The sequence below is a fragment of the Colossoma macropomum genome, unplaced genomic scaffold, assembly GCF_904425465.1.
Source record: "Colossoma macropomum unplaced genomic scaffold, Colossoma_macropomum, whole genome shotgun sequence".
NCBI lineage: Eukaryota > Metazoa > Chordata > Actinopteri > Characiformes > Serrasalmidae > Colossoma > Colossoma macropomum.
The window spans coordinates 14,201,470-14,228,147 of NW_023494784.1; the positions used below are offsets into that span (position 1 = coordinate 14,201,470).

At 37.8% G+C, this 26,678-nt stretch overlaps 1 protein-coding gene across 1 annotated transcript; it reads left to right on the plus strand.

The window, feature by feature from the left end:
- Window positions 1-47: 47 nt before the first annotated feature.
- impg2a (interphotoreceptor matrix proteoglycan 2a) lies at window positions 48-25,927 on the plus strand. Its single transcript, XM_036570020.1, has 22 exons — window positions 48-428; window positions 531-977; window positions 1,561-1,788; window positions 4,939-5,105; window positions 9,894-9,919; window positions 10,095-10,121; window positions 11,472-11,518; window positions 11,627-11,772; window positions 12,826-12,990; window positions 13,111-13,169; window positions 13,366-13,386; window positions 15,007-15,194; window positions 15,297-15,349; window positions 15,521-15,713; window positions 15,793-16,841; window positions 17,288-17,507; window positions 19,308-19,518; window positions 19,813-20,001; window positions 21,420-21,621; window positions 22,721-22,800; window positions 22,903-22,977; window positions 23,153-25,927. The coding sequence occupies exons 2-21, from the start codon at window positions 899-901 to the stop codon at window positions 22,937-22,939; spliced, it is 3,387 nt and encodes a 1,128-aa protein (XP_036425913.1). The 5' UTR covers window positions 48-428; window positions 531-898; the 3' UTR covers window positions 22,940-22,977; window positions 23,153-25,927.
- The last annotated feature ends 751 nt before the right edge of the window (window positions 25,928-26,678 follow it).

Sequence of the window (26,678 nt, forward strand, 5' to 3'; positions counted from 1 at the left end):
GAGATTAGAGAGATTTACACATTCACAACTTTCCCAGTAATCCTAGGAACCCAGTCTACTTACTGTTTTAGAATTTCATTTATAAACAGATAGGTACCCACAGAAGTGTGCAGTGGTGATTTTAATGTCTTCTTTTTTGTTTACTGATGTCTCCTTAAATAATAATTTATCAGTAATTACCTATGTGTTTTTGTTTGTGAAGCTAGAATGTAAGTGGACGAGTCACCTGACCCTTGAATTCTCATATCTGATAGTTATTTTATTCACTTTGAGATGTAGATCACGTTTTTGCAAAATGGACCTCAAAATCATGCTGTAGCTTACATACACACTACCCTCACCCCAGGAACAACATGAAAACAGAAAACAGCACACCTGCAACTACTGTTGAACTTTTGTCATGTCTACACTTGGGAACCTATTCCTTGGTCAGTATCCTAAGTTGTGTGTAGCAGTATTGAGGTCACATTCATTATCTGTTCCTTTATTGTCCCATATGTTTCTTGCTCTTTCTCCTTATTCTCCCTCAGCTCACGTTTTCTTTGTTAAGCGCACTCTAACTCCAGTTTGTCCAGTTACTTCTTGATGAGCTCCTCTACAGGATTAACAAATGAGATTAGAGAGAGATAAAAAAAATCTCATCGTGCAGTTCCGTCTGTCTACCTGCCAAAGAAGGAGTTCATGCATCACGCTAACACAGCTGCATTCAACAGATGATCTGGAGAGGCAAAAAGTCTATCTGAGACTATCAGTGTTGATGTGAGCCACATACATTGGGCTATGAACAGGTGTGCGGAACTGTGGGATTGTTCCTTGTTGAGTCGTATTTACACAATCCAAAGCTGCTCTCCTGCTGCCTCCTTTATACGCCTCCACAAGTGACGGGAGAGAAGCCGACATGCTGCAGTTTATCTGGACTTCCAACCTGTGCTTTTTAGCCAGTGTTTTTTTCATAGGCCATTTGGATATTAACGCCGGTATGTATCTTTTAATGTACAGCCAGGAGTGACATTGTGAGTACAGTCTAAAAAAGAAAACCTCCAAGTAGATAGCTGTTCTCTACTTGTAGCTAATATGTACTGGGATGTCATCCACTGGGTTTGTATAGGGCAGATTTTTCAAAAAATCAGGAAAATATGGTTCTGACTGGTTCTCTAAACCAGAGGTTAGCAGACTAAGCATCAGGACCACCAGCCAATCTATTAGTATTGTATATTTATGGATTATTTTCCTGTTCTATCGGACATGCCTTTTTAAAGATTGCAATCACAGTGGAGGGACAAAGAATGTATAGATCTCTGATCATTTATGTGTCATGATGCGGTTTGAATCTATGACCTTGTGGTTGTGGATTGGAGGCAGTCCTAATTCAAATAATCTCACTATAGCTATATTGGTGGGGTCCTTCAATGTACAGAGCAACCTTAGGAATCACTGTATTGTAAACTCTACAATCCTATCAATACCCCTTTAAAATATGTTCATAAAACAGTATGTTAATAAATAAATAAACATTAAAATTTTTTTCTAAATTGTCTGTTTGTACCTGGGCTTTTCCAGATGCAGCTATCTGGGTCCCCAAACTAAGAGAACCAGATAAACTCTCACACAGCTCTAATTTTTCATGGGAACAAACTCAATCTGGAGCATTTACTGAAGCACCTGAGGACCAAGGACTATTGCCACGAAGGAAACGCAATGTTCTTCTTTCTAGCGGAGTGCGACTTTGCACTCAGGAGACTGTTCAGCAAGCCATAGCTAACCATCTCAAATATTACCGACTTAGAGGTGAGACACCTGTTGGCTGCTTATACATGTTCTAGATCATTTACAGTACAGTAGTAAATGTTTTGTTTCTAATGTTTTGTATTGCAGAATGGACCTATACTTTTCTGAGGCTTTGATCCCCTATACATTTACATTCTGCTGTAGTCACTGGGGAGGGAAGAAAGCTTAAATGTGTGTCTGTTAACTTTTTGGCAGTGGATGTAGATGTTCTGATATGTTAAGTATTGTACATTTGAGTAGTTGAGGCAGGATAAGAACTAAAGTACAAGTGGAGTCAAGTCACTTTGCCTCCCTTAACACACAAGTGGTTCAACAAGCAAATAACAACACACACATCTGATGTCAGACAATGAAGTTACCACCCTGGCCTAAATAGTACTCTATCATACCGGACATTACATTTCTTTTTTAGCTCTCTGACCTCAGTTGTGTAAAAAAAATGTTTTGGAGAAACGAATAGTGCAACAGTGGTTTAACTGCCACTTGAGTTAGACTGTTGGCTTTCGCTTCTGTTCTTTTTTACAAGCTAAAAATACAGAAGCAAACAAAACTAAAGGCTAATGGTCTATGTCTATATAATAACCAACAAACTGCTGTTTTAATATGGGTAAATCGTGTTGTAGACCTCCTTCATAGAGCACGACAAAGCTAAAGAGAATCAGAGAGAAGAACCATTTATGCAGTCAGGCAGTCCTTTAATATAACCATTACCTTTACTACAGAACCATTAAATGCTTTTTTGGTATGTTGCATTGTGTAAACTGGAATCAGGAAACACACAAGCCACATTTATTAATTCAAAAATAACATCTTATTTGTGTTTATCTTTGTCAGTCAGTCAGTTGCTCAGTCAAAGAGTAACCAGCAGGGGCTAAATGTCAGTGGGATGGTGGGTCACGGGTCAGTGGAGGGGGGGTTAATCTTGGCTTTAACAACTCACGTGTCTCTCCTTACACATCCAGTTAGGAAACCAAAGGGTGGAATTAAAGGTCATAAAGTGTTTTGAGTTTGGGCCAGTGAGGCTATAGCTTATATCCTCATGGCTAATGGTGTGAGTGAGCAGGGGAGTCTAATTAAAGTGAACCATGAAGGCACTGAACTGAAGTGTACTTGTAAAATCAGAAGGTCAGGTGGCAGTTCATGGTACAATTTTAAATAAATAGCAGTAGAGAGAATTTGTACTGTCAAAATCTTGCTCAATTAAAGGAAGTAAAGCTAAAATATATTTTTAACATATGTTTAACAAAGTTCAACCAATACATTAAAAAATTTCTTTGTTTGGTGGTGTGCAATGTTGTGGTGTATGTTGCCGCAATAAATAGGCAGCACTACTCTCACACAAAGACATTAACATAGTTATGGGCAGTTTTATTTTCATATGAATTTGGTTAGATGTTTTATTTAAAAAAAAAAGTGAAAGAGAAAAGAGAAACATGAAGAGTAAAATCTCCTGCTCTTTGATATTTATAAAGAGTACTTTGGTCTTGATGTTCCTTTATGTTCCATTTTCTTTTGTTATCCAGTGGAGTTACCTGAATCAAGAGCTTAGATTTATACCCCATGCCACATCAAAATTGGCAGCCCTGGTAGATGTGTACATAATAGTTCTTTTACAAGGCCATTGTCAGTTCTGGGGAAAAAAAATGTTTTGTTGCTTTTACAGTCTTCTTCTGCAAATCTGTAATTATACTTAAAAAAAATTAAAATACTCAACTTTGTTACTGCAAAGAAATTACTTAAAAATGAAAGCAGCTACAAAAACAACTTGTGTAAAGTAAAAAAGTGTAAAGTAAAAAATATTAATAATAAAATAATAATAATAAATAAATAATAAATAAAAATGATCGAATACTGAGTTCCCTATACATCTACAGTGGAAGCTCTTAGTACTAGCAGTCGCCATAAGAACAGAAGACTGTTAGACTTTTGGGATCCTTTTGGTATGAAATATAATGGTCAAACTTGAGGTGTAAGCAACAGCAAAACAGCTCAGGTTCTGAATAAGCACTACTGAACTAAATTAAACTCAAAATCAGTTGTTTGAATAGAAGTATTTTCATTAGAAATTCATTCAGGTTTTAATGTCTAGAGCGAGAGTGATTCACATACAGTTTAGCTTCACAAATTTTTATTAGTTTAATTTCATTTTATTTTATATGTTGATTATATAAGGGTATGTACTGTGGTTGTTGCAGTTGTTGATGGAGAATTGTACTTTCTGGCAGCACTCCCAGCTTTGTGAGCTCATGTAAATGGTTACATCACCAATGCACTGCTGCAGTGTCGAACCAGGACTGTCATTGGATAGACTAATATCAGAAATGCTAAAACTGAGCACATGCATACACACACGCGTAGATATGCGCAGTATTTTGGAGTGGACATCTGTACTCCTGCTCTAATGAACTAGGTGAACTGGTGTTTATGAGCTAGCAGAAATCAAGTGCTTGTCCTTACCAAAACCTTAAGGACAGCTGGTGACCATGGAGGAAGCCCTCAAAGAGCTTTTAACTTAATGGATCTAGCCTAATGGGTTGAGGACACAGATCAGATTACAGGTAGTTGAGCCTAAATTCATGGCAAATATGTGACAGTCCAGGCTTAGCTTAATTTGCATCCCTTAAACCATTTCAGTGTGTTTGGATGCTCTTGCTTCTGTACTTGGAAAGAAGAGGGGTTTTTTTATTTTCTTCTTTGATTTGCTTTGCTTCTTTTTAGTTATTATAGTCTTGGCCTAGAATCTATAGAGTCTTTCAGACACACAGCCTTAAAGACAATTACACTTTTTGATGATAGTATGGCATGTTTAGTTGTGACTTTATCATAGCATGTGGCACCTCAACTGAGAACAAAATAATATAGAAAATGTCTGAAAAAATGGCTTGCTGTCATTTTCTATAGCGTGCTCTATTGGTTAGATACAGGTCCTGGTTCAATTGCATTCCCTTGTTAACTATGATGCACATGATTCCTTCTGTCACCAGAGCTGTTTTTCTGCCTGACTACTGCTCTAATTTAGGTTGTTTTGCCCTAAATGACTCTGTTGACTCTTAACCCATGCCTTGTCTTTTTGCATGCAACATGTCTGCTTTTTTTTGTGCCTCATTTTTTTTATGATTTTTTGGTGCTGACTGTGGTTTGCTGTATTAGTGTGCCAGGAGACAGTGTGGGAGGCATTCAAGATTTTCTGGGACCGCCTTCCAATGCAAGAAGAATACCAGCACTGGATGAGCCAGTGCCAGGCCGGCACAGTCAGCGCACAAGAAATTAGCACTACATTCAGCCAGTCAGAGGAACATCTTGCCCTTATTCACAGAGTAAGTAGGACTTGTATCACTGGCTGCATGGCTATAAAAATGTACCATGTTTTTATGGCAGTATGTGGAGCATACAGACATATTTGTATTACAGTAACAGGCCACAAGATAAGCTTCACCTTACAACCTAACAAAACCCTTTAACCACAGTAAAGTCACTCTTACCCATGTGCTCAAGTGGCATATATAGCATGATAAAATTTATCAATAGGGTATATTTTTGACTATTATTTATTAATAATAATCATCACTGTATTACTAAAAAAAATAATGTGCCTTTACAATGGTCTAAACTTGACATTCCCTCTGGGTGCCCTTCCATTGGCAAAGGATGCCATTATGAAGTGCCCTCTATACCGCCCCTACGTGTCCCAAAGGATGCCCCTCCAGTGCATGAAATGTGACACAGTGCTGTAAAGGGTCTCCCTACATGTGTGAGAATGTGGGGGAATTTCTTTATGGATGCTCCTCAAGTGGAGAACATGTGATGTGGTGCCCTACAGGTGCCTTTCTGAAGACAAAAAAAAACTACGAAGTGCTCTTCTTAGATGCCCTTCTAAGTGAGAGAACACGAAGTGTCCTTGTAGTGGAGAGAAAACAATCCCAGTGAAGGAACTGAGATAGGCTTTTCCAAAGTGGGTCTCATAACGACAGTCTAGGGGTCCCACCAAGTACTTTCATAAGTCAAGTCAAATTTTTTTTATATAGCGCTTTTTACAACAGGTGTTGTCACAAAGCAGCTTTACAGAAAAAGATTTTGAATTTACTTCTCAAGCCCTGCTTACATTCAAAACGCATTGTACGGCTGCTAACAAATCTTTTCTGCGTTTTTGCAAGAGGTTGAGAAGTTAGACTAATATCTAACTAAAATTTTGATGTAATCTTATCGGCACTGCCCCTGTTTTTTTCAATGTTCAGTGTTTTCAATGTTCTATTTCTTAATGTACCTTTTAACTAATAACTGAATTTGATAGTAAAAGAAAAAGCAAATTGTTGCCAATGATGACACAACATTTAAAATACCTATTGTTAAAAACTTAAATTCATTCCATCCATTTAAGTTTTCTGTTTTAGCCACACCCCCTTTAGAATGCTCAGATATCAGAGAGGTCTTAGTACAGTCTGAGGTGTAACCCTGACATCCTACTACTGTGTGTGAAGTAGGATACAGGTAGGATTCATCATCCATAATGGATCATTGCTTTTTGTATGCTGGTGGGACCCTAAGTCGTAGAAGAATAAGTAGAAAAAATATTGCTGATGTCAAAACAAAAAAAGGATCTTCAAATTGGTAAATTTATATGAGAAGGAAAAACCATTCTAAATTAAAAAAAAAACTTATTGTTAAAAAGAGAATTTATTCCAAGTAATTTATAGAATTTACAAAAACACCTTGATTTTCTATTGTCTCTGAAAGATAAAAGCTTTCAGAGTAAGGCAGCAACAAACGACTAATTTGATAGTTTAATAATCTATAGATTAAACGAATAATCGATTATCCGGATTATGAATCACTACATTACCAAAATACTTTTATGTAGCTATTAGCTTTTAAATTTAGCTGGAGGTTGTTGTATGCATTTGCTAACTAACAATAAAGACAATAAAGAAGAATAACATTCAAGAATTCACTGTTTTAATAAACTTTCCTGCTAATACAAAAGATAAAAAAATAAAACTCCAATGTATTTTTTCCTGTCAAAGTTTATAACCAAGAATGTGCAAAGTAGCAGCAATAAAATAACAAAACTAAATCAGTTCTCCTTTAATCAAGTAAATAAAAAATCAATCTAAATTTAAATGTTATATTTAAACAGTGCAGTCTGTGCTCTGTGCATTCTGCTGTCTGTCTACACATTACTGCAACTAAATTCTACAATCATAGGTCTTCAATGAAATGGAGGGAGGTCAGCGTCTTCCCTCCATGCTCCTGTGAGAGTCTCGCTCTCCTCTGAGAGCAGATATTCCCCGCTGCAGAGGAGACGCGCTCTGATGGAGCGGATGGTAAAGTGGCGAACGTTTGTGGCAAACCTCCCTATGAACAGTTAAATTTGAACGATTTTGTGTAAACGCTTCATTTCAACGGTAAACCTCTGTCGAGCTACATTTTGTGTTTACGGACTATTTCCTTAAACTGTTAACGTTAACGAGTGGACGTCGACGTTAAGAAGACGATGCAGTGTTTAAAAGTGTAAACGTTATCTGGAAAGTGAACAGGGACACTGTAAATAATAGTTACTTGCTTTTCTGTTCCAACTCCATTAACGATACCAGAGAACGTGCATTTCGAAATAGAAAATGTTACAGCTCATAACATGAAGTAGGACGGAATTTAACGTTAACATCAGCTAACTAGCTAGCTCGCTAGCACAACTATCATGCGTCTCAAGCCACACACTACACTAATGAGTGAGCGCTATTTTTATACACTATTTAGTGTACTCGTATGCGATTTGGGATGCGGCGTATATTACCGAGACGAATCGTCTTCATCCAGTCAGCCGACAAGTTTCCTCTTCAGATGCTCGAACATGGAGGACGTGCTCCTGTGCCAGCTAAGCTCGGCTTTACAACTTTTTTTTACAGAATTTTTTTTTTCTGGGTTTAGTTCCCACACTTTTGAGGATTTTGTTCTTGAGGCTGCCATCGCGCTGTTGTTAGATACTCTCCAGTGAGTGGTAATGTCAAAAATTTCCTAGTGAGCGCGAGAAAGACGCGGAATAACGTCACCAACTAATCGACTACTAAATTAGTTGCCAGCTAATTTGGTCGTCGATTTTGGTCGACTAAGTCGAATAATCGTTGCACCCCTGTTTCAGAGACAGTAAAACGTCAGTTTTGGTTGCCTACCATTGTCTTGCACGGTTTCTCTATGTCTTGTAAAAAAAAAAAAAATTTACATTTTTGGAAATTCCAGTTTTTCACTTACAACCCCATTTCCAAAAGTTGGGCAAAGTGTAAGTGAAAATAAAATGCAATGATGTGCAAATTTAAACCCTATATTTATTAGACAATAGTACAAAGACAACATTTCAAGTGCTAAAACTGAGAAATGTTATTGTTTTTTGAAAAATATATGACCATTTTGAATCTGATGGCAGCAACACATTCCAAAAAAGTTGGGACGGGGCAACAAAAGACTAGTAAAGTTGTGTAATGCTAAAAAAAACACCTGGTGGTTAATTGACATCAGATCACTAACATCACTGGGTAGAAAAAGAGCATCCCAGAGAGGCTGAGTCTTTCAGAAGTTAAGATGGGGAGGGGTTCACTACTCTATGAAAGACTGCACAGGCAAATAGTGCAACAATTAAAGAACATTTCTCTATGTAAAATAGCAAATAACTTTGGCTTTTTTTTTGTCATCTACGGTACATAATAACATTAAAAGATTTAGACGATCTGGAGAATTGTTTGTATGCAAGGGACAAGGCCAAAAACCAGTACTGGCTAGCCAAGATCTTTGGGCCTTTTTGGTGGCACAGGAGTAAAACAGACATAATTATGTAGTGGAACTCACTGCATGGGCTCAGAAACACTTCTGAAAACCACTGTCTGTGAACACAGTTCATCACTGCATCCATAAACGCAAGTTATAACTCTAAAATGCAAAGAAGAAACCAGATATAAACAGGATCCAGAAATGCTGCCACCTTCTCTGGGCCTGAGCTCATTTGAGATGGACTGAATAAGTGGAAAAGTGTTCTGTGGTTCGACAAATCAAAATTTGAAATTCTTTTTGTAAATCATGGACACTGCATCCTCAGGGCTAAAGACCATCAGGCTTGTTATCAGCACACAGTTGAAAAGCCAGCATCTGTGATGGTGTAGGAGTGCATTAGTGCACATGGCATGGGTGACGTGCACATCTGTGAAGGCACCATTAAGGCTGAACGATATATACAGGTTTTGGTAACATATGGTGCCATTCAGACGATGTCTTTATCAAGGAAGTCCCTGCTTATTTTAGCAAGACAACGTCAAACCACATTCTCCACATATTACAACAGCATGGCTCTATAGTATAAAAATTCGGGTGCTAAGCTGACCTGCCTGCAGTCCAGACCTGTCACCCACTGAAAACATATGGGACTTTATGAAACGAGAAATACGACAAAGGAACTGTTGAGCAGCTGAAATCCTATATCAAGTAAGAATGGGAAAACATTTCATTTTTAAACTACAGCAGTTGGTCTCCTCAGTTCCCAAATGCTTACAGAGTGTGGTTAAAAGAATAGGTGATGTAGTACAGTGGTAAACATGCCCCTGTCCCAACTTTTTTGGAATGTGTTGCTGCCATCAAATTCAAAATGAGCATATATTTTTCAAAAACAGTAAAATTTAACAGTTTTAGCATTTGACATGTTGTCATTGTACTATTTTCAAATAAATATAGGGTTTAAATAATTTGCACATTATTACATTTTGTTTTCATTTACATTTTGCACAGCATCCCACCTGTTTTGGAAATGGGGTTGTATTTTTCATTTGACTTTCCCCTTCTATTCTTCAGACATATCTCCTGAAAACAAATACCCTAATGGCCATTTTGACTTGAAATTAAATAAAATGAAAAAAGTGCTTTTAATTACTTGCATTAATACAGAATTCAACTAATGTGTCTGAGCTTGTATGTGTATGCAGAATACTGTATAGTGGCTTTGGATGTGGCTCAGCTGATCAGATTTTCAGTCCACATCTGTTTTATAGAAGCAGTATTTGGGGAGCTTGGTTCTCTTTGTGATTGTGTTTATAATATTTCTTCCTTTTTTAATCTTCTCATTATAGCGACTGGTTCAAACTGGATTGAAAATGTAAGATAAGTCACTTTTTAGCCACCTTTTTTATGTCTCCATTCTTAAACCGACCCATAATGCAGTACCTCCTCCCTCTCATTCATCTCTCTGTAATATCCTCAGAATTAGCAGCTAAAAAACTCTTTTTTACCCCTTATGCTTGCTCTGTTTGTTTGTCTCTTTTTCTCTTCAGTGAGGGTTCTAAGCCCCCTGTGTGCAGGTATGGGCTCTCAACCCCTAGCTCTAACCCTCTGCCTTACCTGCTAATCTCCGTAGTGTGATGTAGAAACAGAATTACTAAATAAACCTAATCTAGCCTCTTTCTGGAGTTTTCTGTCTGGCTAGAATCAGCTCTAGTTCACTTCAACTCATTAAGGAAATTAAGTCCATGTAATGATTTGTCAATTGATGTTATTCATTAGGGTTGTAATGATACACACAGTCCTCAATTCAATTCAGTTTACTGGGCACTGGGCTAACATTTCAGTATTCTCACAAAATTCTGAAATAAAATTGAATGAATATTTTTTTTTACGGTAATCATGCTGCATAACTTACTAACTTAACTAAAGCTGGAGGGCAGGATGCAGGCTAAAATAGGTTGTTAATTGGCACTGATCATTCGCAAACAATGCAGTTGCAATAGATGGCATAATCCACCACGATGCATTATCACTTCTCCACAATGAGTGTTGTTACAATTTTGCATTCAATATCATGAAATCTCAATGCATTGTAACACCAGTACTATTTAGAGTTAGTTGAATTGGTTTAGTGTATAGCTGCATGGTACATGATACACTGCTGATCAACATTTGGGGACACCTGGCCATATTTTGAAATTTGAAAGTTCTCACTTTCATTTTGCAATTAGGTAGCTAAGCAATTTCGCTAAATGATAGGTGGGCTGGTGGGAGGGGAGGTGAAACATAATAATATTGGTTAGTATTTCCCTGCCTGCTGGTGCACAGTGATATAATCAGTAGACACAAACTCAGAAGATGTTTTTGATGCAGGTAAAAAACCTACATTTTTAAAAAGAATTATGGTAAAGTAAGAATTTTGTGTTTTAAATGATGAGATCTCATGAATTGTGCTTAACATGACAGGGACAGGAATGACCAAGAAAAGAAAGGTTAGCTTGGATCCCAGCTTGAACTTAAATTTTGAATGAACACTATTGATTTGTCTTCCTTGATATGAAGAGTGGGGTTTCCTTTTGTTAAACTGTTGTTAAAAGCACAAATTGAAAATGTTCTGCACCAAAGGTTTATGTATCTGAAAGGTTTGGGTGCTGATGAGTGTTGACACCGTAACAAGGGGATGAGGTATGTGGGTGAAGGTAATACTGTCATAGTTATGTACACGTGTTATTGTTTTCCTCATGATAATCCTAGCAAGTTAGGTTACAGCAAAGCGATAAAGAAAACATGCTCATTTGTGTTAAAACATTTTGAAAAGCTAGGTGTCTCTAAATGCTTAATGGGCATTGTGTATGACTGTGACTATGGCAAGTGATATGCAATTGATATGTAAGTATAGCTTTCCTGACAGTGTATCTTCTTTTTAGGTCTCAGTCAAAGGCTACACTCAAAGAGCAGGACAGTACCCCTTCAGGTCTGTTTTATATGTTTGTGTATGGGAGTATAGACATTCATTAAAAGTAAACGAATGTGTACCAGCAAGCCGTGGGTAATGTTTTAATGCTGCTTTGGGTTAACTCAGGTGTCGAGGTGGTTCCAACAGAAGTCAATACAGATATCACTGGGACTGTGCCTTCTGCAACTCTGACTGAAGTTGTCTCAGAATCTGTTGTGGAAATTACTACACAAACTCCATCTGGTGTCACATTAACAGGAGAAGAGAGTGAGGTTGGTAATGGGCAAGACTGAGTTTGCTACACACTAGTATACTGGTATTTTAAATTTTGAGCCTCAGGAAAAAAGGCAGAAAATATACATTTAGAAGAAAATTACAAAGAAGCATCCACAACTAAAAATAATATTTTTTCAGTATTCAGTATATCTGCTCTCCAGAGACTTGCTTTCAGTTTGTCAAATAAATCTACAGGATATTTTCCATGCTTCTTCAGTCTTAGAAGCTTTCTGCTTCTCATGATCCAACTTATTCAAGGACTGAGCTCTGGGGTGGCCAGTTCACTGTTCTGAGAACATCAGAAGCTTCTCTGTTTGATAAGTATATGTTGATCTCCCTGTAGTGTACATGGGGTTGGTGTCTTGCTGTAGTAATAATTTCTTCCCTATTAAATGTTTTCCTGAGGGTTTGCATGATGTATTACAATTTGTTTATACTTAGCAGAATTAATGATGTCTTCAATAAGAAACAAACTCCAGATGTTTTTATGCATCTCCAAACTTGCATTAATCCTCCACTTGCACTCATCTACTTTTAACTTACAAACCATTTTGACTGGATATTAAATAAACGAAAGGGTGGTCTCTGACTTATACACAGCACTGTATAACAAATAATCAAGACATAAATTAACAGATCATCTCTATCATAAGAAAACATTATATCTCTGAAACCGTAAATTTACAGAAGAAAGGAAAAATAATCTCAACACTGTTAATGTTAATGTAACAAAAAATTATTTTTATATGTCAGTAAAGATATTAATTTAAAGAAGTGATTAACATGTTTGTGCTAACCCCTTATTTTTCAGTTGTTAATCTTAAGACTTTAAGAGTCAGTCAGTAATGTGAATTATTGACTTACTACTATGAAACTAATATGTAAGATAAGTAGTTATGAGAGTGGGAAATTAAATTCTGGACCCACATACTTACTTTTGTAGTTCAAGTGGTGAGTTGTTAGTGTTTGTGACACTGAAAAAAGTCTTTGAAAAAAGTCTTTCAATTCTTGTGTTATGTGCATGTATATGTGTGTGTTTGTGGCTGCAGATCAATAATGAGATTGAGTTGGAGACTGCTGCTGTGCCGGGCCATCTGCTGGCAGAACAAAGAGTGGAGCTCACTGGGCTGCTGACTGGAGAGCCGTGGAGTGAAGAGCTCTCTGACCCCACCAGTAACCAATATCGCACACTCACTCAGCTATTTAGCCAGAAGGTAAGGTGTACAATCACACACACCTCACCCACACTCACTCACTCAGGCAACTGAATGAATGAAACTGTACACATACTTCTTTTGTACTGCAGCTCATCTCTCATCATGTGCTGTGTGCAGATTTCGGATGCACTGCAGAAGTTGCCTGAATACAAGAGTGTATCTGTACTGGAGTTCAGGTGTGTAAGTGCTGTGTTTTTTTTTGTTTTTTATTTTTTTTGGACAAAGAAATCACACATCATACTGCAGATATTTTGTTTAGTATCCAGTTAGCACACATATGTACTCCTTTTATGACTGCTTTCCAGTCTCTTGTGTAACATTGTATTCATTCTGTTTGTTATTAAATTTTACTTATTATTTTTTTTTCTGCAGGCCTCAAACTGGTGCTTCAGGGTGAGTCAGGAGCTTTTCTGGCCTTTGTTACTTGATCACCGTCATACATTTTTATTTGTCTTTAACATGTCTGTTCATCTGAACATCACAACTCTGCATACTGTATGCACACCAGCAATCAAGTTTGGAATCACTGTTTTAATAACAAAACCAATTTTGCTGCTGATACATACATATAATGACTCTAATGTGATGCTAACCCTTTACAACTTCACAGGTTTCAACTATAAACAATTACTAAATGTTTTATGTGTCCAGAATGATGAACAGAGCTGTAGATGACAAAATGACTAAGAAAGCTGTAAAGCATCAAGAATGAATTCATAATAAAATGGCATAAGGCAGGTTTACCTGGACAAAAATAGATTGTGAATAGACAATACAGTATATTGTTTACATTAAAATAACTTATTGGTGTTCCCAATAATATTGATTAAACAATTTAAAAATACCTATTGGTGTCAACTTTATAATTCTTAAATCTGTATTGTATCTACAAGCTATTACTGTATATAAAATCACATGACAGATGATTCCAGACTTTTGACTGCAGTGTACAGTACTGTGCAAAAGTCATAGGCATCTAAGTAAATTCTTTAAAATAATTTATCTGGGCAGTAAGTTTGTTCGTGCTTGAGAAAAACACGAAAGAACATGAACATAAATATAAATAAACATAAACACAGTAAAACAGAACAAGAATGTAATGTTTTCCAAAAAGTAGTTGATTTTTTGTGAGCTAATTAGAAGGATAAGTTTGATTCAGGACGTCCGATCATCTCCCCCAGCCATTGCATAGATATGTTACATTTCACCACCAGCACACTTGATTTAATTTAATGAAGCATTAATTAACTCAATCACGTACTGGATGATAACTACAAATAATACCAGGCTGCCACAAAGAGAGATTTGGAAATGCTTAAGGGAGCACATTGACATACATAAGATCACTTCTCTTTGTGTTAATATTATTTGCATTTATTATAATATTAGTGTTTTGAGCAAATAACCCTTACTGCCCAGTTAAACAGCTATTTAAATGTAATTTCCTCAGGTGCTTAAAAACTTTTTCACAGTACTGTAATTTTATGTATAATATGATGAACAGGCTCATGATTGTGTATGCATGTGTGTGTATTGCTATTAGTGTAATTACACCTTAAGTGGGATAATAGCTATGGGTTGCCAGATTGCGTGGATTCCAGCTTCTACAGGATTATCCTCTGAGCCTTATCACTATAGCAATCCTGACATTTACCTCTTATGGCCTGGTTCACATTTTGGCACTGGTGATATCACGTGGATGAGTGCTTGTATGGGTATTTGGATGTATAAATGTATAAATCAATGGATATCTCCTGAAACTTAATGACAGAATTAATAAAAGGAGTGAATTTATATTACCTATGCTGTGCATGAATTATTTTTTTTATTGGGATTTAGATCCCGTAGTGTTCCACCACTGAGGTGTGTAGAATGTGAGTGTGGTAAAATCTAATATATGAAGATGAATGACCTGATAGATCACAACTAGAGAGCTGATGAGCAGTATGGATGCAATGTCAGTGCAGTATATTGAGGAAAGATACATAAACATACTTGTATTCTTTTCCATAGTGATGAGGCAGTACTGGTGCAGTATGCAGTGACTCTGCAGACAAGCGGTCAGGAGGTCAGCAGTGAGACTCTGGATTTCATCAATCTGCAGTCCAACATGGTTGAGGGCACTTTCAGTGACTCAGAGAAACCCACTGTTGTATACACCCTCACTGACCTGCGTGCCTACATTACAGACACCTTGCTTGGTACACCTCTGTACTCAGTAACACTGGTCTATCATCTATAGAGGATTTCATAGGTTAACAATTGTGTACTAGAATGGTCTAATTTGGATTTACTGTTTACAGTGGAAACATATCCAGAGAGAGATCAACCTACAAACCTACAGCCTGAGATGATTGTAAGTTAAGATTTTTACATGGTGACATATACTACCTGTCAAAGATTTGCAGACATGGTGCCTTCTTTTGAATGTTTCTGGTTAATGTTTGATTTAATTATTCAATTAAATCATGGGGGTATTGATGGGTAGTGATATACAGTATATTAAGGACCTTGCTTTTTTGTTTAGGAGGAGATACTTGCAGCAGAAAAAACTGATTTGCTTGAAGAGGAAGCAAGGAAAGAGCTTACAAAAGACAACTTGCTGATAGACATCACCACGTCACAGGAGGAAAATGTGGGAGCGAATAATGGGGTCATTTTAGAGGAGAACACTACACAACCACCTCTCACTGAGCAGCCCAGCACAGGTTCCTCAGAAGGTGACACTCATGTACACAGTTATGTTTTCTGATATGGTTGCTACATACTTTTGTAGACATACTTTTTTTGTGTGTTTAGATATAGAGGTGCAGGAAGAATTGCTGTTAAACAGTGCTGTGGAAACCAGCGCTACTCCATCTGTAGGCTCCACCCAAGCTGCTGATGTCTCTTGCTTGGAACCTGCTTCTGGTTCTGGGGCAGGGGAGGATGATGGGAAATCAGTTAGAGAGCCAGGTGGAGTGACAGATGAAGATACAGTTTTGACTGAAATGCCGGTAGAGGATTATGAGCTCTTCACCATCACCACCTTGACAGAATCTATGGAAGGGGATCCGACATCATCTAAAGAAGAACTGACATCACCTGCCCTGGTGACTACAGAGACTGCAGAAACTATAGAGATACAGATTAGTGATACCTATGCACATGTAGAGCCATCTGTGATAGTAGATAGAACTCCATCACCTGATCAGGCAGTGGAGGAGCTTGTGACCACTTTGAAAACAGAGGAGGAAACAGGAGGAGTTACAGAGGTTCCTACAGAAACAGACATTGGAGTCAAGGAAGAAATAGAGGTCCCTATAGTGACAGAGGTGGACATTACTGTAGCAACAGAGAACAAAGCTGTGGCTCCAACAGTAAAAGACAAAGAAACAGAAAAGGCTGAAGAAGAGGGAGATGCTGACATTATGGTAGAGAAAGGTGAGGATAAGGTTGCTGTGGAAACAGATACTCCGGCTGTTGAGATCCCAGAGGAGGATCTCACAGAAGACGATATCCTTCTGGTCACCATAGAACCCATCAGGCCTGCCCATCCCACACGTCTCTCACCAGAGAAAGAGTCACCCTTCACTCTCATTACCAAGATAACGCAAGTGGAGTCTGAGCCCAACCTGCCCTCTGATATCACAGTATCTGAGCAAGACCTTCATGTTATTGGAAATGATGAAGGTAGTGGGGTCACTGCTGTTGCCCAGGGTGACGACCAGGCCAGTGTTGCCATGCCCCCTGGCCGTGCTCTGATGGTGTTCTTCAGTCTGCGGGTGACCAACATGATATTCTCAGAAGATCTGTTCAATAAGAGTTCTCCAGAGTACAAGGCCCTGGAGCAGAGGTTTCTAGAGCTGGTAATAAACCTCTTGTACTATTATTACTACTTCATTTACTAGTGCAGCTAGTACTTTGTGCTATTGTAATAAAATTTGTATATCAGATACGGTAACTTTACAGGAGAAAGAAAAAAAACATTCTTGACTTCTAGTCTAAATTAATTTAAGATTTTATTTCAAGTACCTTTGGACCATTTGTATTGGTTCATTCATCATGAAATGTTTACACAATGTAAAGAGGAGCTGGTATTAATAACAGAATAAAACAATGGAGTTATAAGATTTTGATACAAAAATGGCATTTTTTCTTCTTCCTCCATCTACTTTTTCTTCTTTACTTTCTCCTATTTTCTTTCTCCTGCTAACTTTGTATAATAACCCAATAATCTCTTTTTTGTGTATGTGCTAAATTTTCATACTCTCCAAGTCTCTATGTAATATTTTATGTAATTTGTTTTCTTCAGCTGGTGCCATACTTACAGTCGAACCTCAGTAACTTTGAGAATCTAGAGATACTGAACTTCAGGAATGGCAGCATTGTGGTGAACAGTCGCATGAAGTTTGGGAAGCCAGTGCCTCGGGGAGTCACCACAGCTGTCTATCTGATCCTGGAGGACTTCTGCAACACAGCTTACCAGACCATGAACCTTGCCATAGACAAATACTCACTAGATGTGGAGTCAGGTAGTGTTGGCACCCAAATGCAGATAATATTCAAATATACTGTTTAGTCAGATAGTACTGAATCATATCTACTCACAAACTTGATTATGCTGCCATAAGTGTTTGAAGTATGATTAAGCCAGTCAAACAGCCAGGAAGAACTACTTAGTTACATATAACAATGGCACCTTTGACATTGACCAAATCCAAGCCCTTACCTATTTTCTAAGCCATCCACTGCTCAGCAACTGTTGATATCTGCCGTTACCACAATCAAGTTTTCAGGTAGTCAGCAGTGTGCCATCATTTCACATGAATGTATTTTGAATTTGAGGTTCCAGATGTGGTCAAAAGATAGAGAGACACATCTTTCTAAAAGATACCCTGATAGTTTTTACCCTCGGCTAGATCCAAAAGCAAATAAAAAAGAATATTAACTTTGGATTTGTCTGTGCAGTAATCCTCAATTTTAGTTAGCTGAACACACACACTGTAATCAACAACACTAATGTATGTCATTTCATTCATTTCAGCAGAGTTGGTACCATCTTGATAGGAGGTTTAGGCTGTAGGTCACTTTGTTTTTATTGTAGTTAGAGTCACATAGAGAGGTAGGAAATTCTCCCATTAGATGCCAGAAACCAGCAGACAGTTATAGGAGATGCCTATTTAAAGTTGTTTCTGTCAAAAGAGGTAATAGCAGTTACTAAAGTCAAGGGTGTACTTATTTTTCACCAGAGAAAGTCATCTCAGTTAATTTATTATTAAATAAATGATAGCAAATTAAATTTCCATTGTTTTTTTGTTCTATTATGTAGCATTTATCTATGCATACTGTTTAGCTGATGATCAAATACTGATATGCCCACATATGTCAAAAACAAAAAACTATCATTTTACGGATTGTACTTTTTCACATCACTGTAGGCTAACAGCTTGCACCCTTTTGCATTGTGCAGTCATGTTTTTGTTATATTGGCTGCTGTATTTGGCTTTGAATAGGAAACAGGCAGGCTCTCCCTAAACTGGCTCTTACCAAATCTCACTATATGGAAGAGATGATAAAGTTGACTTGACTGCTGAATGCATTGTTGATTAATTTAAATGGACAATTTGAAAAAATCTAAACTTTTCTGAACTCATTAAATGTAACTAGTTTGAATTAGTTGGGGCCCTCATGCCAGTTTAGCCATTATATCATAGTGATACTGGTTCCGTGAGGATTACATCAGCTGAATTTGCCTGGGGGCACCCAGTCCAAAAACTTTGCACACTCTTTGTTGATAAAAGTCCCTTACATTGATCAGTTTTTAACTATTGACATACTCTTAAATTAACACCTCTAATTCAGTTCATCAAACTGTCCTGGAGCATCTGAATATGGAAATCAGATGGATATGATTAGAGCTGCAATAAAACTGAAGGAGAATCACATGGAGCAAAATAAGTTAGTTGTACATTGTTGCTTTAGACATTTAGTCAAAACCTTTTATTTTGTATTATTTAACATTACTGCCTCTGAGACCGATGTCCTAAGGTTTTTGTGCTAGTTTCAGGTGCAGATCAGGTTCATTCTGCCTTTGTGCTGTGTACAAAACTGGAAGTGACTTTTGTGCATGGAAAAATTCAAAATGCGCTTCTCTGCCCTTATGCATTTTGAGAGAGGATTGCGCGAAACATAGGAAGATAAAAAAGGAGCAGCTAATGGCAGCAAGTTTTACATAGATTTTTTGCACCTTTTAAAATCAGGCATAAAATAAAAGATGTGTTGATGGGAGATTCTAATGTGCCTTTGTGTGTTTTTATTTACTGCATTTTTAGGTGATCAGGCTGACCCGTGTAAGTTCCAGGCATGTAATGAGTTTGCAGAGTGCACAGTGAACCGCTGGTCCGGTGAGGCAGAGTGTGTTTGTAATGCAGGTTACTTCAGTGTAGACGGCCTGCCCTGCCAGAGCATCTGTGATGTCCAGCCCGATTTCTGCATGAACGATGGCAAGTGTGACATCATCCCGAGACAGGGAGCCATTTGCCGGTGTGTATGTATGCGCAATGACGCATGTTGTTTATTTGTAGTTGATAGATGAGTACCAGCATTTATGTGTTTCTGTTTGCTGGTGGTGTGTTTGTGTGATCTTGTGTGTGTGAAATTTTCAGTCCTGTGGACTGGTAGTTGATAGAAATTGTATTTGTTGAGGGACAAGATAATTGTATATAATAATTATCTAAGAGTTTATTGCCAGGATAAATGTTTTTAATGTACTTATGTGCTAAAGGCAGCATAATACTGTATATCTAGTGATTATTTTATTATATATATTTGTTGTAGGTGTCGGGTAGGGGAGAATTGGTGGTACAGAGGGGAGCACTGTGAGGAGTATGTGTCCGAGCCACTGGTGGTGGGCATTGCAATAGCGTCAGTGGCCGGCTTCCTGCTAGTCGCTTCAGGTGTCATCTTCTTTTTAGCCCGGGCACTGAGAGACCAGTACGACAAGGAAGAAACAGAGGACCCAATACGGTAATAAACAAACTTAATAGTAGCATACATTAGAGTTAACGCCATGATGCACGTGACCTATGCTCATCATAGATACAGAATCTGGTCAAAATTAAATTTTATTCAATTATATTTTATAACAGTTAACAAATATTAATTTAATATTTTAAATAAATACAAATTATAGGTTCTCACTTAGTAGAACCTTAAAGGAGCAGTATGCCCCTTCTCTGCTCCCTCTCCTTACCATTCTAGAAGAATTGTTACAAGTTCAGTGTCAAACCTCATCCTTTTCTCGACAGTGCCACTGTTAACTCTTGTTTGCTTATAATTATATTGCTTCTTTTCGTTGCTACTGAACGTGGTTTCTTACTGGGAGCAGGCGGCAGTGGTGACAAGGGTCAGCCATCGTTGCATTTACTGGTTGTTTCACTGGCTTCCTGTCATGGTGGTGCCTTCAACATGATTAACAAGAAGTTAGAGTAGGCCCTCAGGGCAGTGCTACTTCTTCATCTTCTTATGTTAGACTGATTGCAGACTTGATGCTACAGTAACTCACTATCACCTCTTGAGGTACAAAGTGGTATTACAAGACAGGACTGGCTGGGACTAGCTGGTTAGCATACTAACCTTAGTAGATATCTCTAACACGATATGTAGACGTCTTTGACGTAACATCAAAACTTAGAATTTTAGGTGATTTTGGAATGTTTTAAACTAAAAATCATACAAATAGCACCTTTAAGGCTGAAGCTTTATAATTAGCTCAATATTAGCTTTATAATAAGTGCTCAAATGTGCCATAATCTTGTTTCTCCTACAGAGGTCTTAGACCGTAGAGCTGTTTGTGTCTAGGTGGGTTAGATCCACCCACACCTCATTGAACTCAGCTGATTACCAAGCCCTTTAAGAGTTAGTTTACATATACTTAAGAAGGAAAAACACTGAACTTTGCAGTGCTGTGCTCCAAGACTGAAGTGAGACATGTCTGGTTTAGCAGGTCATTAAAGCAGAATAACTAGCAGGCCAATTTAGCTGAATTATAGAAGAACAAGTTCTCTCAGTTTTAGTTTTAGTCAGTTATTAATTATTACTGGGCTGTAAAATTTCATTGTAGCTAATTACAGCATTAAAGCTATTGTTTATCCAAAATTCTAAATTACACAATTCTTCACAGCCACCTAATGTAGTCTGATTCTTTAATTTTGCACTGGAGCAACATGGCTAAAAGAAGCATACAGACACATCATCTATATTGATTACATTTAGATACGTGTACATTTGACAGAGCCATTGCTTCAAGCGTAATGACACTAAGTACATTTATCTGTCAACTAGGATGACTTTTAGGTCAAAGTCTATTTATGCCACAGCCTTTCACATGCAGTGGAGTTCACAGTGCAGTCATGACCCCTGTAGACCTGTGTGTCTTCACATAGGAGAGGAGACAGTATTCCTTCTCTGGAGAGGGCCACCAAGTATAATCCCATGTATGAGAGTGATGCGACGACAGGCTATAGCCACTACTACCGCCGTTATCCTGAGCCCCCAATCCACAGCAGCGCAAGCGCTGAGGCTTCTACAGACTTCAGCAGTGAGGAGATACGTCACATCTATGAGAACAGTGAACTCACTAAGGAGGTACTGTACTGTGTGTGTGTGAGAGACTGTGTCAAGATGATGTCTGTAGTGCTATTCAGATTGGATGTTTTTCCAGACAGTGCAGTAAAATTTGTGCCGTAATGTTACCACAGGATTACTCTCAGCCTGCCAGATGCTCCATCTAGGTGTGGGTGGAGCATCTGGCATCTATAATAGGCCACAACTATAGGAATTTTTTCAGTTGCATTCTGATTGTGACCTGTACGTCCACGTGAATGCACTTCAGTGTAGCGGATTTTATCAGTCCAACAGGAAGCAAACTAATGAGCAGCTGCCTGCTCTTCACATGATGACAGAGCAATGTAGCTAGAGGATTGTAAGAAAGTTTGTAAAGTTCACAGCATTGTTTGCAGTTTTCTTGGAAGCATTCAGTAGATTTTAAGAGAGATATCCTTGTGCACTTTCCATTGCATACTGACATTGGCTGCCCCTACTCATCACACAAAAACAACAGTCTGTGATTGGTTATTTTGCATGTCCATCAAAGGGCCTTTTCTTGTCAAGTAGGTGGTTCTTGGCTTTTTTGTTAATGGGATAGGCAGAAGTCTGCCACAGGTTTCCACTAGATAAGAGAAGTCTTATAAATTAAAGATGCAGGAGATTTGTACTCAATTTACACATTCACTGCATTTAAAAAGCAGGCCTGTGTTCATATAACTTGGGCTTGACACCATCCATGAAATGCTTGTAGGCTATGGCTTACCTATGCTACTGTACCTAAAAGAAACATCCCTCCTCTGACAAGTCCTTTTGAATGTCAGTGTTCAGCGTTGTATGCTTTAGGCCATGGTACACATTAGGCCTTAGGAAATGACAAAATATTTACTAACAGGAGTAATGCACAACTTCTAGCCTATTTCTATAGTTCTACACTTCATTTTATAGTAAGTAAGCGCTGCTGTAATCTTTACAGATGCAGTCAGTCAGATGATTTTAGTCCAATGGGAGTAAAATCACAGAGACTCTGGTAGTAATTCCATTACCGCACCTGAGTATGTATAACTAATCCTGTCTGAATTGTACTTGCAGTGTATTTCAGATTTGCTGTTTCATCTCTGATATTTCTTTCTGTCTGCAGGAGATTCAGGACCGGATTCGCATCATTGAGCTGTATGCAAAAGATCGTCAGTTTGCTGACTTTGTAAGACAACATCAGGCGTGAGTATAGTATTTGTTACCTGTGTGACTACTGGGGAACCCACTTTCTCTTTTGCTTTACTAGCTAGTTTCACTTTGTTGTCTTTGTGTGTGTGTTTCCAGGGCACTAGATACACGGAGGGATAGTTCATCTACATAAAGTAGCCTCGCACTACGTAGCCTGGTGCATACAACAAGGTATTAGACACACACACACACACACACACACACACACGCACACACACACACACACACACACACAAAAATAGCACCACGAGTCAGCAGTATTGACTATTCTATCAGTGGCAAGTTGTTTGTTAATTCAGCATATTACCATTACAGTAGTTGAAATGGATCTTTATTGCTATTTCAGGAACATGTCTCGTCTTTGGAAAATGCCATTTGAATGATTGATTACTAAAATACTGTGGGATCAGTGTGCTTGAAGAACATTTATGACTGCAATCTTCTACTTTCCACAAGGGACTTTGCCATTGCTTTTTAAAATGGCTTTCTACTTTCTATAAGAAAGATTTTTCTCCTGTCATGGCTGTTCTACTCAAAGCCAAAACACAGTTCTCTGTCCTAAATGATTGAACGAGATGCTTGTTTCCTCACTAGTGCCTTTTTGACTGTCTTTTAATGAGCTTTGTCTCTATTTCTCAGCCTATCATGAGCTGGAGTTCAAAGATACAGAAATCCTAAAGGTTACTTGAAACAAAGAATTTTTGATTATTTTAGTGTTTATAGCTAAGACTTAATTATGTCCTTTTCATATGTCATATAAACAGCGGTGAATATTTTGTTTTATGTATGAATTTCATTGCACTGTATTTTATGTTGTTCCTTTGTGAAACAAACTGTAGAGAGTTGATTATCTCGAGTCTTGCTGGACTGCTGGATCTCTTGATGGGAAGAGATTATTTCAGTCTTTAATAGCTTTGCTGAATCTGAGGTGCTACATGGTTTCAGTTTCTTACATGCTGTCAAACAGGGCCAAAAGAGATAAATCTGGTAAACTATTACTCGCCGACCTTAATTTTTAATTTTATCTGGCAGCTGTTTTCTAAAATTATTACAACCAAATTGTTCATCGAAAGGATATCAAGTGAAAGCAAGAAGGAATGTAAGAGAAAAAGGAAATTTTTCTCTTTTATGCTGTATTTATCCCTAGATTTATCTGTATTACATCCAGCCAGATTTATATTCATGAGCCTTTTGCAGACACACCCAAAAGTAATGCAGCAGCTGGAAAGAGCATGTACTACAGCTAAGATAAAGGTCAAACTCTGACAACTGAAATACACCACAAAACCCATTTGAAACTCTTGTTGACCCTAACTTGACCATAACAGTGCTTCTCAAAGCTGATTTTTATGGTAGCTCTGCCATTTGGAAACCTCTTGTAACCAAAGCCTTGTAACTTGGTGTAATGAGAGCAAAACATGGACCTTGGAGTAATGGAAGAAAGTAATATGTGAGTCATCTTATGCTTTTTTTGCATGAATGTTTTTCTTTTAAGGAAGGCTTCAGCCCAGGTTTTCTTTTTGAAAAATGATCCAGAGTCCCATTAGAAATTGTTCAGAATGTGTTTAACAGCATTTCAAGAAGAACTGAGGCAGCTCTTCAAGACAAAATGCAGCCCAGCATATTATTGATGTATCCCTGTATAGCCTAGTGTTTGACTGTGTAAAAGGATTTTTGAATTTCACTGTTTTAGAATTTTGTAGATTTAGATACTGTGCAATATAGAGAACAGTGTTTCTCTGTCTTTTTTATATGTGAGTTAAGGTTACATATTTTTACAGTATTGAGTGTATATTCCATTTAACTTTTTTGGATAATATAAAGTATAAAACTGAGTAAAGACCAAATATAAATAAAGATGTTTTTCTACTGAACACTTAGAGATCTTTCATTTTAACTTTCAGTAAAATTAGTGTTTCTGTTCAGAAAATTGATGGCTGATATTTGGTAATGCAACAATATCAAATCTCTGACAACAATGCAACCACTAAAATATTCAAAGCATATGTTTATTAAGTGTCTGTGTTGGTAAACTGTAGGTCCTGGGGCAGAAAGCTTTGATGGTTCTGACTGGAGCTGTAATGGTGACTGGCACATTCTAAGGATGGACACAGACAGGCAGCTGTCTCAGCTTTCTTATTTAGCCCTGCTACAACTTTCTTGATGGATGCTGTGCAGTGTGTGAACATTTGGAGTCATATGGAAAGTGTCTAGTGTTTTGGGCAATCTGAATATTTGGAGGGAAGAATGTGTTTGTCCTTTAACAGTGAAGATGGTCAGCTTTCCACATAGTGGAACTAAATTAGGATTAAAGAAGCCTCACTGTAATTAGTCAAGGCAGAGATTACAGAGCGGATTACACAGCATTACCAGGAGTCTGTGGTAAACGTGTGTGTGGCTCCAGTCACACACACATAGAGCTGACTGATATTCACTGACAGCTCACCTCCCAGCACTCTCTATCCCAGCAACAGGAAGATCCCTGTGATATCATCACCTCCTAGTGGGACACACAATAGCTAATGATCACAGACCTATACTTTTCTGGATAAAGGACAAGAGTGAGGGATAGAAAGACAGTATGATGCACTCAAAAAACAAAGGTTCCTAAATGGCTCAGACTTATTGGTATAGAACCCTTACATTATGTGGAGTTTTGCTAAACTTCTTCTTCAGACTCCATTGAAAGGTTCTTTAGGGAACCAAAAGTGTTGTGTACGTGCAGTGCATAATAGAAAGCAAGTACTGTATGTTTTCTACAGTGTTCTAATGTGAGTGCCAGTATTTTTCTGATATGTTCCAATACAATGACTGTACAGAAGTCATTCAGAGGATGAAACTTGCTAATGCGAAACAGAAGCATAATCTTTTGTTTCTGTCAAGCCATAGTCCAGTCAAGGACAATGTGTTTGTGGTTTGCCAGGCAAAGGATAAGCCTATTGTTTAGGAAAGGCCGAAAGGCACACAGTATTAATAGCAATTTGCGTGCAGCTGAGGTTAAGATAACATGAACTCCCTGTGGAGCCTCTTATCATGGACAAGCCTGAATATAGGGCCCTGATTGGCTAAAAGGGACCACCTGCTTCACTCTCTTATTTCTCTCTCTCTCTTTCTCTTTCTCTGTCACCCTTTATCTGTATAGTCTGTGCTCTTGCTAGTCCGAGTCCTGGTCTAAACAAACTGCATATTTTAGTGAATTACACACCAGATTCAAATCATCAGCTAATTAAGAAGCCTTTAAAAAGGCCAAAATGGATCCAACATTTGTTCCTTCAAAAAACTTTCAGTTAATAGTTTTCTAAAGAGATATTTTACATATGAGATGAGTAAGCATAAAGTTTTAAAAAAAACCTCCACATAATGTAAAGATTCTATCCATCAAACCATATGGAGCTTTATTTTTAAGAGCTGTGTTAGAACAGGGAAAACACTGCAATATTGACATCCCATTGGTTTTGTAGCACATTACTGAATCCAAAGTCAAAGAAACACACAGTTCACTCACACCTCATACATGAAATGTAAAAGTTTACATTTTAATCTGTCATGTTACAATATTTATGTTTTTTGGAGATCTGCTCCTGAGCTGTAAAATCGACATCAAATGAGACAGCGCTGACAACTATCTGTAGCAGGCCATAACTATGTGGAGAAGGTGAACACAAACCTTTAAGAGACACGTGAAGTAAAAAAACTGCATGACAAAGTACCATATCGACATAAGACATAAGTGTACACAAGCCTTCTCAAGTGAGATTATTTGTAATGCAGTCAAGTAGAGAGAGGAGTTTCCTGGGGTTGCTCTATGAGTAAGTGGGGATAAATCTGCTCGCATCTGGCTTGAGGGTATGTTTGTGTAATGTTACTCTAAC

What these genes read in the sequence shown, in the direction of transcription:
- impg2a (XM_036570020.1), top strand. Translation starts at nt 899, where the DNA reads ATGCTGCAGTTTATCTGGACTTCCAACCTGTGCTTTTTAGCCAGTGTT. An exon ending in CTCAGCTATTTAGCCAGAAG is followed by an intron (nt 12,991 to 13,110) that starts GTAAGGTGTACA and finishes TGCTGTGTGCAG; the next exon opens with ATTTCGGATGCACTGCAGAA. An exon ending in ACCTACAGCCTGAGATGATT is followed by an intron (nt 15,350 to 15,520) that starts GTAAGTTAAGAT and finishes TTTTTTGTTTAG; the next exon opens with GAGGAGATACTTGCAGCAGA.